General features: G+C 37.7%; 2 protein-coding genes across 2 annotated transcripts in view; both read left to right on the top strand.

Moving 5' to 3' along the window:
- LOC137244922 (tetratricopeptide repeat protein 37) overlaps positions 1-4,970 on the top strand; it is a 54,301-nt gene extending 49,331 nt beyond the window's left edge. Inside the window, exon 18 of the mRNA XM_067774691.1 lies at positions 4,853-4,970. Coding sequence (XP_067630792.1) covers positions 4,853-4,897 — 45 coding nt within the window. The 3' untranslated portion in view covers positions 4,898-4,970. The remainder of the gene's footprint in view (positions 1-4,852) is intronic.
- Positions 4,952-20,181, top strand: part of GstE13 (Glutathione S transferase E13) — a 41,821-nt gene continuing 26,591 nt past the window's right edge. The window contains exons 1-4 of the mRNA XM_067774704.1: positions 4,952-5,090; positions 5,226-5,274; positions 5,334-5,395; positions 18,374-18,515. Of these exons, the coding sequence (XP_067630805.1) occupies positions 4,996-5,090; positions 5,226-5,274; positions 5,334-5,395; positions 18,374-18,515 (348 nt within the window). The 5' untranslated portion in view covers positions 4,952-4,995. The remainder of the gene's footprint in view (positions 5,091-5,225; positions 5,275-5,333; positions 5,396-18,373; positions 18,516-20,181) is intronic.

Below are 20,181 nucleotides of genomic sequence, written 5' to 3'. Positions count from 1 at the left end.
AGAACACGATTGCACTGTTTAACAAATTTTAATTTTTTTTAAGTTTCTGCTTACATCAACGAAAATAAATAAAATAAGAAAAACAAAAACATACAATTTTTAAAAAACTTTACTGCCATTTTCCGTGTTCTCAACTCTATGTACTAGAGATATACCCCGCCGTTTTTTTGTTGTTTTTCAGACTCTTTCGCCGAATGTCATAAATTCTACATTTTCAATTTATTTATGGCGTTATTATGTATAACGCAAAGCGACGCGAGGAATCACTTTCACCCAAGTGAAACCAAATTCGTATCATATAAGAGCATTCATTCACTTCAGTGACTCTCGGTGAATATCGGTGACTGCAGGTGATTGTCTTACGTTTTTTCGTATTATATAGCGACGCAAAGTGTCACGAACACTCATTTTTGCTGTCAAAATATTCACTTGCTTCTGGGTCGCGTTTGCTTCATTCACTTCGCTTTTCTATGGTCCTTTTTTTTAACATTTTTGAGTAAAAACTGAAGAATCTTAACATTTCGTTTAAAAGTCATATAGAATTCGCTCCAGGCTCCTAAATGAGTTTATAACGAGTGCAAACGATCCAAAGTTTGGACTCTTTTCAGGCTAATTGTTGACTCCGAGTGTTTGCTGGGTTGTTTGTTTAAAATCAAAACGAAAATTTTTGAATTTCAAATGGCGTGTAAATTTAATTGCTGAATTGTAATTCCAAGCAGCCTCGATTCAAATGATTTTTAAAAACCCAAAAACAGATACAAAAAAGGAATATTCCGGGTATTTTCCTGGTATTTACCCATAAAAATGGTAAATACCCAGTAGAATCCCAACTCTAGGTCTAGGTATCAAGGGACGCACATCACTGTCAGTGATAAGAATCCGAATGCGAAATCGACCTCTCTCTATCCGTTCAAAAGTTATTTAAATAAAGCAGGTGCCTTTCATGACAGCTCAGCATACCAATTTCACCAATTTATACAAACCTGTGGACGATCGTCTCTCCGCTATCCGAATAAAAGCAAAACTTTTCAATACATCATTTGTCTGTGCCTATTCACCGACATAGACGCCTTCTATTAACGAACATACGAGCTCTGCCCCCGCCATGATATAAAAGTCATGTTTGGGGGTGGGCAAAGAGGGTGTTTTTGGCCCCACAGTTGGAAAGCCTACACAATGAAGCTTCTTCCAATAGACTGAGGCTGACTGACTTTGCCGGTGCTCGAAACATGGTCAGCCAGCACGAGGTTTGTGCATAAAAATATACATCAAGCTACATGGCTATCCCCCGATCGAAATATACTCAATCAGATTGACCACGTTGTGGTATACGGCCGGCATGCTTCCAGATGTGCGCAAAATACGAGGACCTAACATCGACTCGGACCATTAGGTATCTCGCTTAGCCAAAATACGCATCGACCTCTGCGCTGAAATGCAAAATTCATTAGATTAAGTTGATATACATATGTAAAAATGTTTTTGAAACATTTTGTTTTTGATCCCCTAAAAAAATTGTGTAACTTTTTAATAGGGTTGCCAGATATTAATTTTATTTCGGATACAATTGTTCTATTGTTACTCCCAATAAAGGCAGCCAATCCTCCGGCTTTCGCCCGAGACTTCCGGGTTTTAGGGTGGCTTCTCGAGTCTCCGGGTTTCGGAAATTAATCGCCGGGTCTACGGGCGTGATCGTTCCAAACATTATAGCTGCACCTTTTATGAAGTTTAAATTTATATTACGTCATTCCTTTTTAATAGCAACACTCAAACGCACGTTGATGCTGTTTAAGATTCTAAAGGGGGCTTTCGATAGTTCACAAACTGAGAAATTTCACTGAACTTCAATGGAATTTAAACCCCCTTTTTTGAAGATATACGAATGAGGAGCGTTTAAAAAAATCGTTTGGTCTTTCTTAAACTTGTTAGCCCTGCTTACAACTAGTCTCTTGGAGTGAGTCCCATGATTATAGCCTACTTAAACCAGGAGTAGACTTCATCTAAACATTGCGACTTCTGTTACAAAAATGAATATGTAGGCAGTTATATTTACTAGGTGAGACTCTGGTTACCCCCAAGAAGACTCAAAATGGTAAAACCTAAGCTTTCCCAAGACAGTCGCTCAAGTGACCTTGTGCGTAGTAGACAGTCAGACTCGTCGGGAAACTAAAGTTACGCGGTAGTTTACAATGCACTACTGCCCCTGCTACAACATAATGCACCCGTAACTATAATACCGGGCGAATCATTTTGGGCTGAAAATAAAACCATTAACTTTTTTTTCCATTCAAAATTTTCATTTGAAAATATCGTTTTTTCTTTTAACGAAGGTCATTGCATTTAATGTATCAATGACAGGTCTGCAAAGTTTTGGCCTACATTTTGAAGATTTTATCCAAGGTCCCAATAAATTTAAAATAAAGCAGAACATCTGTCAAATTGAGATAAGAAACGCCGAGGGTTTTATGATTTTCACACATGAGTTACGCAGTGATATCCACTCAGACAGATTATGATTTCGACGGCAGCATTTTTGGCTGAATATTTATTCACTGACGTTTTAGGATGTTTTTAGATGATGCGCTTATTCTCTTGTAGACAATGTAGCTCGGTAGTGTGGCACGACAAAACATCCGTCCGAGGGTCAGACGCGGCATGGACTGGTGCTCGGGATTGCTTCGGAGATTATAGCTCCGTAAAAACTGGAGGCGCCCTTTTACGTGAGCTACAACTGGACTTTTATCTGGCTATCTGGCCAGAATTGGTGTTTGTCGTTAAAACTGTGTTACCAGGGTCATGATTACTAATAGCAGAGGTGCTCTTAAACAGGGCCGTAATTAGCCTTTAGGCTTGAACAGCAAGGAACCACAAATGTTCTAAAGAAATCGCGTCGAAAACGGGTATAAGGGGTTAGCCCAGAACATCTCTTCGGCGAAACCGTAATTTGTACGTCATATACAGACAAATGTGTGACCGTTTTATTATTTTTCGGCAAAAAAGTAAGTTTCTGAAGTACATATAAACAAAATCTTTTCCGAATATACATATGTTAGTTTTTTAAATAAAAAAAACAAATTATTTATGGCAAATATGCCAAATGGAAGTTCCCATTACAGTAGGCTCTGGCGTATGCGACAAAGGTTACAATACATGGAAACGCTTATAGACGCCGCTAAGGCCACGATAACTGGAGGAGATTGCGCCAGGGCAGTGAAGCACATCCTATTTCTACGCGGCTGCAATGGCAAGAGAATACATGTCGGTTGGTGAATGAATCTTTATTTTCTTTGTTACATGAGCTGTTTGTATGCTTTTTCTTATAACTCTTACTTACTTAAAATAATCGTATTAACCGCCTTTTATAACTTCAAAATCCAATTGACGCTTTCTAAATTCCAATTGACTATTCTAAAGTACAATTGACGCTTTCTAAAATCCAGTATACGTTTTCTAAAATTCAATTGACGCTTTCCAAAATCCATTGACGTTTTCTAAAATTCAATTGACGCTTTCTAAAGTCCAACTGAACAATTTCCAGTTTTCTAAAATCCAATTTACGTTTTCTAAAATCCAATTGACACTTTCTAATTTCCACTATTCTAAAATCCAATTAACGCTTTCTAAATTCCAATTGACTATTCTGTTGGTGAGTGATTTCAACAACCTCTTAAATCCAATATTATGTAAACGATATGGGTAAAAGTCTAGAACAGGGGTTGACTGCTAATACGCATCCAAAAATATCATGCCTTCATTGTTGCATAATAATCGGTGAATTCGTGCGCTCTGAGTTCAGAAACCTTTCCTTCAGATGAGAGATTTGACTGCCATATCAGCGCCATATCGAACGAACCCATGACGCCAGATGGCAAAAAAAAAGTTATTGCCGCGATTTGTCATACGTTAGGTAACTCATTAATGCTTTCATTGACGGTTGCGGTAGATCCAATATCTTTATGAAATGCTACTTACCCGAATACGTTTTTGTAGGGTATGGTGTGCTTGAAACAATTCCCTGACGCCGCGAAATAAACGCGACGAACTTCGCCTCGTCAAAAATAGAACCCCCGTAATTAAATGAAGGTGAACACAATGAAAACGAAGAGCGAAATTTACGCGACGTCATTTTGCGACGATAGATTTACTTCTATCGCCGCCGCCGGGCGATAACGACAAACATCCCAAGGGTTGCTGCTGTTAAATTTTTTTAAGTATAAAAAAAGAAAACATAATATCCAAAAACGATTTTTTTGTTTTTTTTTTTTTCATATAATTCCTAATTTCACTGCCAAAACACGTTCAAAAAAATTTGGGAGGAATATCGAAAGACGTGTTTCGGTATAATTATTAATAAACCGCCAACTATTGATTAATATTATTTAAAACTAAAAGCTAATTAGCACAAACATTTGCTAAATTTTCGTTTTTTCCATTAATGTTTTCAACTAACCGGGTACGTGCGCTGTCAAAAATTTAAACACATGCAAGCTTATGGAAACGTGCGTAACGTGCGCGGTATACATGTAAACTGTATTTTATAAATTGAAGGGTTATAATTAATGTTCACCCTCCGGATTAACACAGCTTTTAACATTTTGGACGTGTTTTAGCAGTCAAGTGCTAAAGCAAAGAATTAAAAAAGTTTTAATTCTCTTCATCTTTATTTCTAAATAATGGTCACTCTGAATAAACAGCGTCAATTTCGTCCGGCATTGTGTTTTAAGTAGACGAAATGTCTGGGCGTAATTTGAAAAATGTCATCGCCCGCGATGCGTCGTCAACATTACAGTGGTTTACAAACTGTCAAATTGTTCAGGTTAACTGTAATTTCATTTAATCCGTTTAATTTTAGATACTGCATACTGCACCAATAAGCAATAAGGAATACATCAGCTGATTTCTATATATTATATTGATGTACTACGTAGAAGAGAAAGTGTTAAAACATAAAATTTTGTGTTGTAGAAAAATTTTGATTTGCAAAAGGAGTGCGATATGTCGAAACCAATTTTATATTATGCATTATTTTGCGCACCCGCGAGAGCGTGCAAGTTAACAGCTCAATTAATTGGACTAGAAGTGGAATTAAAGTAAGTGAAAAAATTGTTTTTGATAGCAGCAAATAAGGCTCATACACTTTAACGCATACTATATACATACATACATATATATATGGATATGTGAAGTACGTTACGTATACGTAACTAACGAATTCTTATTGAAAGATTTGTAGATTTTGGTGCAAAACAACATCTTACACCGGAATATTCAGCGGTGAGTGATTTCTATTAAAAAAAATGCAATTGTTATTATTTTTATTTACTATTTTTTAGATAAACCCCCAACATCAAATACCCGTTTTTGTGGATACAGATAATGAAATTTTTATTGACAGGTAAATTGCTTCAGTAGAAACTTTTTTCTCAATCAAATTACTGTACGCAGGAAAGGAGCACCCTTAAAGATGGAGAAGCTCAGTTTTCTTAGTACAAAAATAGATAGTTCCGGAAACGGATGCCTTTGACTTATTATTATTATTATTAGAGATTGTGCAGCGCTCGATAAATCGACGGTAGACGTCCCAATCCGTTTGTGAGAAAGCAAAGGGAGACAGGAGTAGCATATGACCCACCTAGCTTAGAAGTACGAGCATTTTATCGAAAATCGTTAATTTTCGCCGATTTTCGAACTGCTCTCCTTATTAATTTTCAATGCTAATACACTTTTTTTTAATGTATCAACTCTACGTACCAAGGAGGAAGAGTATAAAATTAATTGTCAGCTTGAAACAAAACAAGTTAAAAAAAATGGTTTAGAAAAATTAAATTGAAAAATCAAATGACTCCCAAAAATTCCTTAAGGCTTGGTTTCCTCAAAAAGCGTTGCCGCTCTATTACCGCTTGTTAATATCGAATTTTTTACCTACCGTCCTCAGTGGCACAGCTTTGTTGTAAAATGGGTCCACCGTCGCAGCGAAGCATGCGAATCTGACTTCACCATTTTCTATATTTTTTGGGTTTTCGTTTGTTTTGATTTTTATTTGAATACGTTTTCTCAAAAATTTTAAATTAAAAACAGTCTTTGTTTTTATTATTTATTGAAATAAATCAAAATTTGACAAATTGTTCACCGCTTTGAGTATGACCATTGTGAATTCATACAAGTGGCAAGTGGCGAATGTTTGAAAAAAAAAAAAAACGTTCACAATAGTAAACAGCCTGAATCACCTGTTCAGTTGCCGCTTTTCTTTTAAATGTGTATACAGAAAATCAGACTACATATTAATATTCATTTCTAAAATCAAGTTAAGAGATTAATTTTGAGCAGCTATATAAGCAAAGATTTTAAAATATGTAAATAATGAAATATACCGTCGTCTACAAAAATGTTCGAAACACACTATTGAGCAAATGATTCAAGCATTCGAACAGCAATTGAAGAGGTGACCCAGATTGTTTACTATTGTGAACGGTTTTCTCAAATATTCACCACTTGTATGAATTCACAATGACTGTGAGAAAAAACGGCGAAGAACGAGTTTGTACCGTCATGACGGCCGTAATATTTTTTTCCTGCCGCTATATTACGATACGGTGAACTTCACCGTCTTCTTAGTTTCCACATAATAACTTTTACATTGCAACATTTTTGACAACGTACTCTGCTGCTATATAACGACCGCTTTCGAGGAAAGCAAGCCTTTGGCAACCATTTTTTTATGCCTTCATATTAATGAGCTGAAAAATCAAAGAATGTTCATTTCTGTACATAGACTAAGACAGTACCTGGAATATGTATGTGAATATATGTAAGTAAACCGGAGTAAATTTCCAGAAGAGATTTAGGCTTAGCTTCTCTTCCAATTTACGTCGTGCTCCCTTTAATTTAACTTACAAATTGACGGGACTGGTCCTACATGTTTTACACCGACCCCAAACGACATTTGCAAGACAGATGAATTTTCACTGAGAAAATTTCCATGGCAGAAATACTCGAAATCACTGCCGACGGGCGACTCCGGTTAGAAAAAGTTGTCTAAATGAGAAAACTTGTTTCTAAATTTTTAAAGTTGCTTTTCCCTGGGCTCGAACCCAGGATTTTTGGAGGAGGTGGAGCACGCTACGATATATAGTATAGGGGAAGTCGAAATTTGAAAAGTGAATTGCACTCGTGTCCCGTAAAAACAATTTATTTTTAAAGAACATTTTTTTTTTTCGAACAATCCATGGCTCAATTATATGGTTGGCTCATCTCATCAGCTGATTTTATTTATTTCATTGCATGGTCGATGGGATTGTCAAAAGGAAATGGCAAACTCAAAATGAAACCAACACTTTGGCACCATTTTCTTACACATACAAAAACTGCTAAGTTGTATGTTTCCATTCCATTCGCACCAACACCAACACACAGATTTTGACAATTTGAACAGACATATTTTGTTATTGTACAGATGAGCCAACCATAAAGTTGAACCATGGAACGAACGTATTTAAATTGTGTTTGTTGTTTAAACAAATCGTGATACAACTACTGCCAAATGTAGTTGTTTTTTTAATGTTAATAGTTTCGCTGAATTTTCACCTGACTGTTTTTTTTTTAACTGGTGTCCCGTACAAACGGATACCTTTTTGCGATTTTTCACACACATATACAAATATTTCAAGAGCAGGTTTATATTTATACCCAGCTGTACTTGTACACAGGGTATTATAACTTTGATTGGATAACGGTTGGTTGTACAGGTATAAAGGAATCGGATAGATATAGACTTCCATATATCAAAATCATCAGTATCAAAAAAAAATTTGATTGAGCCATGTCCGTCCGCTCGTCTGCCCGTTAACACGATAACTTGAGTATATATTGAGGTATCTTCACCAAATTTGGTATACGAGCTTATCTGGACCCAGAATAGATTGGTATTGAAAATGAGCGAAATCGGATGATAACCACGCCCACTTTTTTATAAATAACATATTGGAAAACACAAAAAACCTGATTATTTAGTAAATAATACACCTAGAATGTTGAAATTTGACGTGTGGAGTGATATTGAGACTCTTGATAAAAATTAAAAAAAAATTGTTTAAAATGGGCGTGTCACCGCCCACTTGTGATAAAATATATTTTACTAATATTATTAGCCATAAATCAAAATCGTTAAACCTATCGTAACAAAATTCGACAGAGCGGTTGCCTTTACCATAAGGCATACTTTGAAGAAAAATTAACGAAATCGGTTAAGGACCACGCCCACTTTTAAATAAAAGATTTTTAAAAGGGTCGTGGACGAATAAAATAAGCTATATCTATGCAAAAAAAGAGCTTCATATCAATGGTATTTCATTTCTCAAGTGGATTTTTAACAATAAATAGGAAAAACTTCAAATTTAAAAAAATGGGCGTGGTACCGCCCTTTTATGACAGCAATTTTCTATGTTTCGGAAGCCATAACTCGAAGAAAAATTAACGGATCATAATAAAATTGAGGACACAGATTTTCCCTACAGCAGGAAATATTTCTAGAAAAAATGGACGAGATTGGTTAAAGACCACGCCCACTTTTATATAAAAGATTTTTAAAAGGGTCGTAGACGAAAATAAGCTATATCTTAGCGAAAAAGAGCTTTGTATCAATATAATTTTACTTTCTAAGTTGAATTATCATATATATTATTTCTAATTGCTGTTTTTATGTACGGGTCCCTTTTTCGCTCTTATTTGGAATTCAAATCTATAAATAAAGTTTTGGTTGTAAAGATGGAGGTTCGGGCTATTAGCGAGCTCTGGGCAATTTTGGTCGTAGAACTTTTGTTTAGCTATATTTTATTAAAATAATTTGTTACCGTGGCGTGATAGTAGCGTGCTCCGCCTACCACACCGAATGCCCTGGGTTCACACCCCGGGCAAGGCAACATCAAAATTTTAGAAGTAAGGTTCTTCAATTAGAAGAAAATTTTTCTAAGCGGGATCGCCCCTCGGCAGTGTTTGGCAAGCACTTCGAGTGTATTTCTGCCATGAAAAGCTTTCAGTGAAAACTCATCTGCTTCGCAGATGCCGTTCGGAGTCGGCATAAAACAAGTAGGTCTCGTCCCGCCAATTTGTAGGAAAATTTAAAAAGGAGCACGACTCTAATTGGAAGAGAAGCTCGACCTAAAATCTCTTCGGCGGTTATAGCGCCTTACATTTTTTTGTATAATTTGTTAAAAATAAAGCTGTAAGTTTTAATTGATTGATAGAACAGCTGACTTTTGTTGATATTTGATAAGAGACTTTTATATTGGTTGTGCAAGATACACACGCATGAACCAATAAACAGATCCCGCATTAAGAAATGAGAGAGAAAAAAAATCATAGTTAGCTGTGAAATAAATTTTCTCGGCGTGACGTCACGCTTTTGACAACATGTTTCATTGCTGACGCAGTGTTCAGACTTTATTCCAATCGGAGTATTTTGCTCCGCTCTTACCTCCTACTACATTTTTTATCTCAAAGGTTTATTTGGGTCGAATTGAAGGCTGAATAGTATTACTAACTAATATCTTTTGGTTGAAGTTTTTATTGCATACGTATACAAAGCTGATTGTTTACAAGGGAGGATTGGATGACATATTTGTTCACATTTTACTTACAGTTTTTGTTTTTTTTTTCGCACGGAATGAAAATAGGAGTAAAATATAAGATAAAATACGTGTCCGGACGCGATCTGTAAATCCTACCAAAATTCAACGTACAGCTCTTCTTGAAGTTTTATATAAAAACGAAGTACCTTCAGTGAGTGAGGTCAGTTAACCCTATTTTGCGATAACAGTCGCCAGATGGGAGCACCAAGCGAGGTCAAATTTTCCTCCAACTGCCTCTCCCAACTAAGTGAAGGTCTTCACTTTCCCCTGCTTGCAAACTGAACCGAAAAGCTCATATAGCTCATCATTACACCTCCTTCGATACTCGCCGTCGGCATCACGGACAGGACTATAATTCTTCTGGAGAACTTGTGACTTGTAGAGCGAGATTTTTGTTCGTCGAGAGAGGAATTTACTTTTCAATTGCCTAAAGAAGCACTTGTTGGCAAGAGTTATTGATTTCTAGGCCAACATTGTTTTTGCTTTTAATGCTGCTTCTCAAATAGACGAAATCCTTCACAGTCTTGAATTTATATCCGTCAACAGTGACATGGCTACAAGGGCCACGGTGACAGCAAATAGTTCGTATTGTCCTCATTACCTGGCACTTGGTGATTTTTTTACCAGGGATATTGGCATTCTCACTTCGCCATAGTTGGATGCCGCAGCCTGTTTTTCATCATCGTTGATCAGAGCATCGGGTTCGCCATCCCCCACACTCCGTTCGTCAGTTAACAGGTCGCCATTATCGTTCCTGCAGGAATCTGCCCCGGTTTTGAAACCTTCCGTCATTAAAAGACCATGAAATATGTATGGTAAACCGAAAGTAATAATATTTTTTCTCGATAAATATCCGGGGAGATGGAGCCCACTTTTCTTCCAGAATGTGGTGTGCTAATGGGTACTATAATTGGTCATCCTACATGTTTTAGACGGACTCCTTGTGAATCTGATAAGGCAGATAACTTTTTTTCTGAGAAACATTTCATGGCAGAAACACAATCGAAAGGTTTGCCAAGCCACCAAATCAATTTGATGTAGTTGTTCGCCCGCTTTCAAGGAAGAAAAATATACTCCGAAAAAAAAGTGTTTACTCCGGTGTCGTCGTTTACTCAGGCAATAGTTTTAAATACTCCGAACACTGGTATTGAAATATGAGAGAAATGTAATAAATCGAAATATTTCAAAAGCGCTACGTCATCAAACTTTTTTTTCAAATTCGATTACAAATACAACAACTCCGGAATGCTAGATCTTGGCTCATTTGTTTATTATACACACGGCTCCAGCTCGTAACACTAAAAATTTTTGAAAATGGGTGTGGCACCGCCCCTTGTTTGTCTAAGCAATTTTCAATGTTTCGGGAGCCATAACTCGAAGAAAAATATACGTATCGTAATAAAATTGGGTAAACATATTTTCATTATAGCAGGAAATATTTCTACTAAAAATGGATAAGATTGGTTAAGGACCTCGCCTAATTTTATATAAATGACTTTAAAAAGGGTTGTAGGCAAAAATAATAACTAAATCTTAGCAAAAAATAGTTTTGTACCAATCGTATTTTGTGCCATTATGTGGCAAGAAATGGGACCGAATTCAAATCTTGAAAAATGGGCGTGGTACTGCCCCCTTCTTACAACGCACTTCCCAACGTTTCTGGAGCCCTAACTCGACGAAAAATTTGGTGCACATGTATGCCTCTTAACAGGAAATATTTTCAGTAAAAATGGACTAAATCGGTTAAGTCGCCTTTTTTATATAAAATATTTTGTAAAATGGGCGTAGATGCAGGTAATAAACTATTTCTAGTAAATGTTGGAAAATTTCGCTAATAACCCTGCCCTTTTTATACTTTTTTTCTATATACTTACTCGTAAACAGTAGGGAAATCCCCATATCTGAAGGAAAACTGCATTATTACCCTCTCAAGGTCATTGGTGTTAGCTTCTGTATCATTTTTGCTTCTTTTAAATGAAAATTAGTTCAGAATAGGACCATATGTATATGTATTATTGCGCAGCCTTGTAACACTATTAAGCACACAAAACAAACAACAACAGCATTTCAAGTTTACAGCTGGGTATTTAATGTTCGGTTTCACCCGAACTTAGACTTCCTTACTTGTTTTATTTAAACATGTACCATACAATCCTAATCCACTAACACTTTGTCTGAAAAGTTTAGTTTTTTTTAGTTAAGGCCTAAAAATAAAAAAAAAAGTTTTGTACGATTTGTCCCCTACCAACCGTGGAATGCCCCAGTAGCAATTATTGTTAAGAGGGTGTTTAACATCATCAACATCGCTGAGTGCTTCAACGCTGCCTCGGTTTAAGAAGACGTAGACGACTTCCCTCTGGAATCTGAGCACTCACTGAACATTGGTTACCAGGTCGCCCTATTCGATATTACCGAAATTTGACCTTCCGTCTTTTGCCGAATTTTCGGTAATATTTACAATTTTTCCTATACGCTGTGCCATATTTTTCGATCGAGTGACAACCATCTAGCTTTGTGGATCCTTCAATGTTTAAATTTGAGCTGAATATAAAAATTTTTCGGGAAATATCGATGTAGATCGTCCTCACTCTATTATTATTATCTGAAATTGCTGCGTAATTATTTTTATGAACTATATAAATTTTTTCATCGCCAAATACATGTATAGAAGCGGTAGAGACGAGTTTGTATGTATGTTCTATATGTGTATTTTTCATTTTTATATAGAAATTGGGCGTGGTAATCAACCAATTTTGTGGTTCTTGTCTAGGGCAATTCTGTTTTGAAAAGCAATGATGGTTATAAATAATATCACATCTTCAAGCGTTTTCGAAGTGGATGCAAAGATTTTCAAAAGATTTGAGGGGCCTTACTAGGAATCGCCACGCGCATTTTTCAAGATAGTCGAATACAATTTTAGCAGTGTAGCCTTATAAATACGAAAATATCTCGTTAATTATCGAATTATCACAGAATTATATTTATTTTGCTATAATATTTATTTTTAAAGAAGTATTAGTCGCAATCAGAAGAGGTAGGGTGTTGAATTTCATTACAACACATTTCTTTAAATAACAGGTATTGCCAAAAAAAGTGTGATGATGACCCCACGGACAAAGAGGCTGACGAATAGACCGATGAATGGATGACCAATTTTAACATTAACTTTTTTTTCAGTTGAGAGAACCGATTTTCCGGTTGACTTAAGTAGGATATAAAACAAGTAAAGGTGTCTAAGTTCGGGTGTAACCGAACATTATATACTCAGCGTGAGCTTCAATTGTACATTTCATTTCAGATAAATTACTTTTCTACATAACACGTGGCACCGCCCGTTAAAAAAAATGTCTCCCCATTTCCTCTTACAATAAATCTTGATAAGTGAAATATCATTGATTCAAAACTATTTTTTGCTAAGTTGTAGCTTATTATTCCAGTCTACGACCCTTTTAAACTTGTTTTGTATCTAAGTAGCCGTGGTCTTTAACCGATCCCGTCCATTTTTACTAGAAATATTTTCTGCTATAAGGAAAATATGTGTACACAATTTCATTACGATCCGTTATTTTTTCTTAGAGATATGGCTCACGAAACAAATTGCTTAGTCATAAAAGAGGTGGTGCCACGCCCATTTTCAACAATTTTAGTGTTTTCCAATTTAATGTTATAATTCAATTTAGAAAGTAAAATTTTGTTGATACAAAGCTCTTTTTCGCTAAGATATAGCTTGTTTTATTCGTCTACGACCCTTTTAAAAATCTTTTATATAAAAGTGGGCGTGGTCCTTAACCGATTTCGTTAATTTTTCTTCAAAGCATTCCTTATAGTAAAGGCAACCTCTCTGTCGAAGTTTGTTACGATAGTTTTAACGATTTTTGATTTAAGATTAATAATATTTGTAAAATTGATTTTATCACAAGTGGCCGGTGCCACGCCCATTTAAATTTTTTTTTTTTTTTAATTTTTATCAAGAGTCTCAATATCAGTCTACACGTCAAATTTCAACACTCTAGGTGTATTATTTGAAGGACAATGAATTGAGGGCATGCACCTGGAATGTCCGCTCCCTGAATGGGATTGGTGCAGATGCCCGGCTGGTTGATGTCCTCGTCAAAGCAAAATCTGACATCACCGCCATCCAAGAAATGCGTTGGACGAAGCAAGGAAGAAAGAAGATCAAAAATTGTGACATATATTGGAGTGGCCATGCGAATAAGCGCAGTTTCGGCGTCGGATACGTGGTGGGAGAGAGACTTTGTCGCCAAGTGCTGGCGTTCACGCCTGTGGACGAGCGTCTCGCCGCTATTCGAATAAAAGCAAAATTTTTTAATATATCATTCATCTGCGCCCATGCGCCGACAGAGGAGAAAGACGATGAGGTGAAAGACACTTTTTATGAACAATTAGAACGCACATACGAGCGCTGCCCCCGTCATGATATAAAAGTCGTGCTTGGCGACTTTAACGCCAGGGTGGGCAAAGAAGGTGTTTTTGGCCCTACAGTCGGAAAGTTCAGCCTACACAATGAAACTTCTCCTAACGGACTGAGGCTGATTGACTTTGCCGGTGCTCGAAACATGGTCATATCAAGCACGAGGTTCATGCATAAAAAGATACATCAAGCTACATGGCTGTCTCCTGATCGAAATACTCGCAATCAGATCGATCACGTTGTGATAGACGGACGGCATGCCTCCAGTGTTTTAGATGTGCGAACGATCCGAGGACCTAACATCGATTCGGACCATTATCTCGTTGCAGCCAAAATACGCACCCGCCTCAACGCGGCTAAAAACAAGGAACAAAAAACACAAGGAAAGCTAGACGTCGAAAAGCTTCAATCACAACAGACTGCCAATGATTTCGCAACTCGACTCTCACACCTGCTCTCTGAGGGCACAACTCATCCTGAAGGAATACAGGAGCAGTGGGAGCATATCTCCAAAGCACTTCATACTGCCGCCGAGGAAAAAATTGGTTACCGGCGGCCACGAAAAAACAACTGGTATGATGAAGAATGCCGCGTTGCAACCGAAAGAAAAGACGCTGCCTACAGGGCTACGTTAAAAGCGAGCGCGACAAGAGGAGTGTGTGAACGCTATCGTGAGTTGAAAAGGGAAGCGAGACGCCTTTTCAGGAAGAAAAAAGCAGAAGCAGAAAGGCGTGAGTGCGAGGAGCTTGAGCTGCTAGCCACCAGGAATAACGCCCGAAAATTCTACCAAAAAATACGGCGACAGACGGAAGGTTTTAAGACCGGGGCAAACTCCTGTAGGAATGAAAACGGCGACCTTGTAACTGATGTCCAGAGAGTGCTTAGATTATGGAGGGAACACTTCTCTGCTCTCCTAAATGGAGGCAGCAATTCACCGCGCAGAGATGAAGAACCCGATCCCACAATCGATGATGATGGAATATATGTCCCCCCGCCCGATTATGACGAAGTTAGAATAGCAATAACCAGATTGAAAAACAACAAGGCCGTGGGCGCTGATGGATTGCCTGCGGAGCTATTCAAGTTCGGCGGCGAGGAGTTGGTAAGGCGCATGCAGCAGCTTCTTAGCAAAATATGGGCGGACGAAAGCATGCCCGACGGTTGGAATCTAAGTGTTCTTTGCCCAGTCCACAAGAAGGGGGATACTGCAAAATGCACCAACTATCGTGGAATCAGCCTTCTTAATATCGCATATAAGGTCCTTTCAAGTGTATTGTGCGAAAGATTGAAGCCCACCGTGAACCGGCTGATTGGACCTTATCAGTGCGGCTTCAGACCTGGTAAATCTACCATCGACCAGATTTTCACAATGCGCCAAATCTTGGAAAAAACCCGTGAAAAGAGAATCGACACACATCACCTCTTCGTCGACTTTAAAGCCGCCTTCGACAGCACGAAAAGGAGCTGCCTATATGCCGCTATGTCTGAATTTGGTTTCCCCGCAAAACTTATACGGCTGTGCAAAATGACGTTGAGCAACACCATCAGCTCAGTCAGAATTGGGAAGGACCTCTCCGAGCCGTTCGAAACTAAACGAGGTTTCAGACAGGGTGACCCCCTATCGTGCGATTTCTTTAATTTAATGCTGGAGAAAATTATACTAGCTGCAGAACTTAACCGCACTGGAACAATATACTATAAAAGCGTGCAATTACTGGCATATGCTGATGACATTGATATCATCGGCCTAAACACCCGCGCTGTTAGTTCTGCTTACTCCAAGCTGGAAAAAGAAGCGGTAAAGATGGGTTTGATGGTGAATGAGGACAAAACGAAGTACCTGCTGTCATCGAGCAAAGAGTCAGCGCATATGCGCCTTGGCAACCACGCTACTGTTGGCAGCCATAATTTCGAAATAGTAAAAGACTTCGTTTATTTGGGAACCAGCATCAACATTAGCAACAACATCAGCACTGAAATCCAGCGAAGAATCAATCTTGCCAATAAATGCTACTTTGGACTAGGTAGGCAATTGAAAAGTAAAGTCCTCTCTCGGCGAACGAAAATCATACTCTACAAGTCACTTATCGTACCCGTCCTGCTATATGGGGCAGAAGCATGGACCATGACAACAGCAGATGAAGCGGCTTTGGGAGTGTTCGAGAGAAAAGTTCTTCGAAAGATTTATGGACCTCTACGCGTTGGCGATGGCGAGTACCGAAGAAGATTTAATGATGAGCTGTACGAGCTATACGCAGACATCAACATAGTCCAGCGAATTAAAACGCAGCGGCTGCGCTGGCTAGGCCATGTTATGCGAATGAAAGATGATGCTCCGGCCAAGAAAGTGTTTCTATCGGAACCCGCCTATGGAAGCAGAGGTAGAGGGCGGCCCCCACTCCGTTGGAAGGACCAGGTGGAAAACGATTTAAACTCCCTTGGTGTGACCAATTGGCGCCGGTTGGCGGAGCGAAGGAGCGACTGGCGCGCCTTGTTGGACGGCCATAACCGTTTAGACGGTTAAGCGCCAATTAAGTAAGTAAGTAAGGTGTATTATTTACTAAATAATCAGGTTTTTTGTGTTTTCCAAAATGTTATATATATAGAAAGTGAGCGTGGTTATAATCCGATTTCGCGCATTTTCAATACCAATCTATTCTGGGTACAGATAAGTTCGTGTACCAAATTTGGCGAAGATATCACAATATTTACTCAAGTTATCGTGTTAACGGACAGACGGACGGACGGACATGGCTCAATCAAATTTTTTTTTCGATACTGATGATTTTGTTATATGGAAGTCTATATCTATCTCGATTCCTTTATACCTGTACAACCAACCGTTATCCAATCAAAGTTAATATACTCTGTGCAAAGCACGCTGAGTATAAAAATCGCAAGCGCTGCCACCGATTAAGCCGACAGTTGCTACCGAAAAAATCGTATTTCTTTTTCGAGAAGTTAAAAAATCCGCCTTCGGATTGTTAATATTAATGTCTAGATGCGTCTTTTGCCACCTCTCCCGACATTTTTGGACGCGTATTAGCAGTCGACCCCTGTACTAGACTTTTACCTAGTTAAATTTTAAAGTTCACATGAGAAAACAGCCCTTGGGTTGATTGAAGGTTTTTACAACATTAGTATGCACAATGTCTCCAGTTTTATATGAAAAATTATCTTCACACCAAGGAACCTCCCATCTCTAAAGAGGGAATACTTGAGACTTACGATGGGCGTACTAACAGGGGATTGCCTTCTGGGGTCACATTTTTGTAATTTGGGCATCGTTACTGATAGCATATGTAAGCTGCAGAGATGGGTGGTGATACGCGTTCTGTGCCGAAGAGGTCAGGGAACCGACGCTGGGTCTTAGAAAAAACCTATAGTATCTGCCTGATGACGGCCCTATTTTATACTTAATTGGGCTCTACCTTTAGATTCTAAAGTAAATTGTGGAAACGCTGGGAACACATTCAATCTATGTGAGGTTCTTACTGACCGATGAGATTAACCTAACCTAATCGCCGATAAGAAAGCAGCGTGCGATGCATCAAAGGGAATAAGAGCATACAATAATGCATCAAGGCCGGATGATTGCTGATTGCGCACTGATTGCTTCAATAAAGGATAGCAATCGATAATCCTTTCTAAAACTTTATGATGATGCTTAGAACGATCCATGGCGATCCTGAGTAGTTTCAAAATTAGATAAGAGGAGCTGTCACAATGCCCCTCCTTAAAAACGACCACTGTATTAACTTGAAGAGGGGACCGTGTATGAATAATTTAAGCTATAAATCGACTTCAAGACATTAAATCTCCTGGTTATTCTGTTTCACATTTTGATTGATATTTCCGGGACGGTCAGCACATCAAAAGAAACGCCAGGTGTGGCCTTTTGTAATTCGATATCGGACAAGAACGTGCGTTAAATGATGGGTTTTGTTTCCCGAACGTTCTATGAAACAGTTCTATAGCAAATTGGCTGTCGAATTGCCATTTCTAAAGCTGAATCCGATAGGTAGTTCTTGAATTTAACACGCTCATAAAAACAGCCCGACTTTTTAGATGTCCAATCAAAATTACTATGCAAGTGATTGTTGAACGTCAAAATCTTACTAACTTCATTGGCACGTAACCTTTTAAACGGTAACGGCCGTCCCACAAGACGCACCAGTCCTTATTTTTGAGTTAACTGGCGCCAATTGGTCACGTAAAAAACCCGACCACAAAATCCACGCATGTAAAATATGCCTTTTAAATTGACCTTATGTTTGAAATTCTAATTTTAAAAACTTTCAAACATGTAATTTAGTCATGCGATTATGGCCTATATGGTATCAAAATATGGGAAGAATGATGATTTGTATCCAAAAGATCTAAAGCGGCGTGCGCGTGTCGATCATATGCTACATTTTGAGAATGGAGTACTATTTCAGGTCATCAAGGATATGGTGGTGAGTAATTAAGTTAAGCTTCAAATATTATACTATTTATCTAATAATTAATAGGCAGTTCACAAGGTCTTCTTTTCGTCTTATGACCTATTTAATGATAAAATTTTATAATGGAAACCATTGAATCAACTTACAACTGTACAATGAATAGTTGAGTTGATGAACACTGATTCAGATCCCGATAAAATGTTATCATGCAAATGAAACAACAACGTTGTCATGATGACATTTATCTGGATCAATTTCGGCTCCTCAGGGCTGCTCCGTGGATATAGTTTCTTGCAGGGTAGTATAGAACTTACAGACATATGCACAGGGAGTCCGATATTTACTAACTTGTCTCACTGGATCCCCCATACATACATATTAAGTCTTACAAAAAATATTAAGATCATAAAATATTTACATTACGTGTTTTCATTTTAAACCATGCTAGACCAGCGCAAGGCGAATTCAGTACCAGGTGTTGTTATCCCAACAGCTGATTGCTTCTTGATTATTTTCCATACAACGCCTTGCACAACAATATGTCAGTTAAACGAAATCAATTACATTTTCTTTTGACTTGACATTCTTCTGCGCGGCAAACTGGTTGAATTCGCTTTGCCACCACCTGGTATAGATTCGCCTTGGACCAACGATACATTTACCCTGCTAAAATATATGGAATTAACAAATTTTTCCTAAAAATGCTTATTTACAGCATTCAGCTCCTCAATCTTGTCAAAAAATTAATTACTCCACAAAAAAGTAATTAACAATTGTTAAATGTCGGTATCAATTTGTAGGGAAAATTAGCGTTCTAAGGATTGTTATGGGATTCAAAACGCGACTTTTGATACATCATCCGACATTTTCGGACGGGTTTTAACAGCCGACCTCGGTTGTTAACAAATAGTGGTCTTGTTTTCTCTTAAGTGAAAAATCCTATTAAATTTTATTTAAAAAATAAAAATAAATTCGCACTTGTGGCATATTTCTAAGAACTAATAATACTAGTTATTAGTTTGATAATTTGTTTTAATGTTAAACTAAAATTGGGGGGTAGGAGTGACGATTCGTTAAGTTCTGCCAGCTCTTATAGAACTGATCCGGATCGTTTAAGTGAGATCCGATCGTGATTCAAAGCTCATTGGAACCCAGCTATTATAACATTACCGTGCATTTCATAAAGGGCCAATTAAACTTCCTTAGGTTTAGGCCATTGTCGTAACCATACCCATATCCATAACCATCTCCATTGTGTTCGATTAATGGTGCTATAACCTTAAACATCTAACATTTTCATAAAAATTAAGAAAAAGCAAAAAAATTACAAACATATTCCACAAACAATAAGTCTCTTAGTCAAAACGTATCAAAAACAAAAAAAAAAACATAAATAAATAAAATATACAAAAAGTTAATAAATTCACCAACTCAAATCCTTTTAGGTTATGGATATGGCGAAAAACCAATTGGTTGGGTATGGTATGGTTATGGCGTTAGCGTTATGGTATGGCACCATTAATCGATTACATTGATTTCCGTAAGGTTGGTTCGATCAGCTGTTTTATCTTGTTGTGGATAAGTCACCATTAATTGGCCCTTAAATCATTTGGCAAGTAGATATATATTTTGAAGATGACTATACTTGAGGCAGCAAGACAAGATCAGTAAAAATACG

The sequence above is a fragment of the Eurosta solidaginis genome, chromosome 3 (genome assembly GCF_040869045.1).
Source record: "Eurosta solidaginis isolate ZX-2024a chromosome 3, ASM4086904v1, whole genome shotgun sequence".
Taxonomy (NCBI): domain Eukaryota; kingdom Metazoa; phylum Arthropoda; class Insecta; order Diptera; family Tephritidae; genus Eurosta; species Eurosta solidaginis.
Note: the sequence above shows the minus strand (reverse complement) of the source record. Positions and strands in the feature narration are given on the sequence as shown.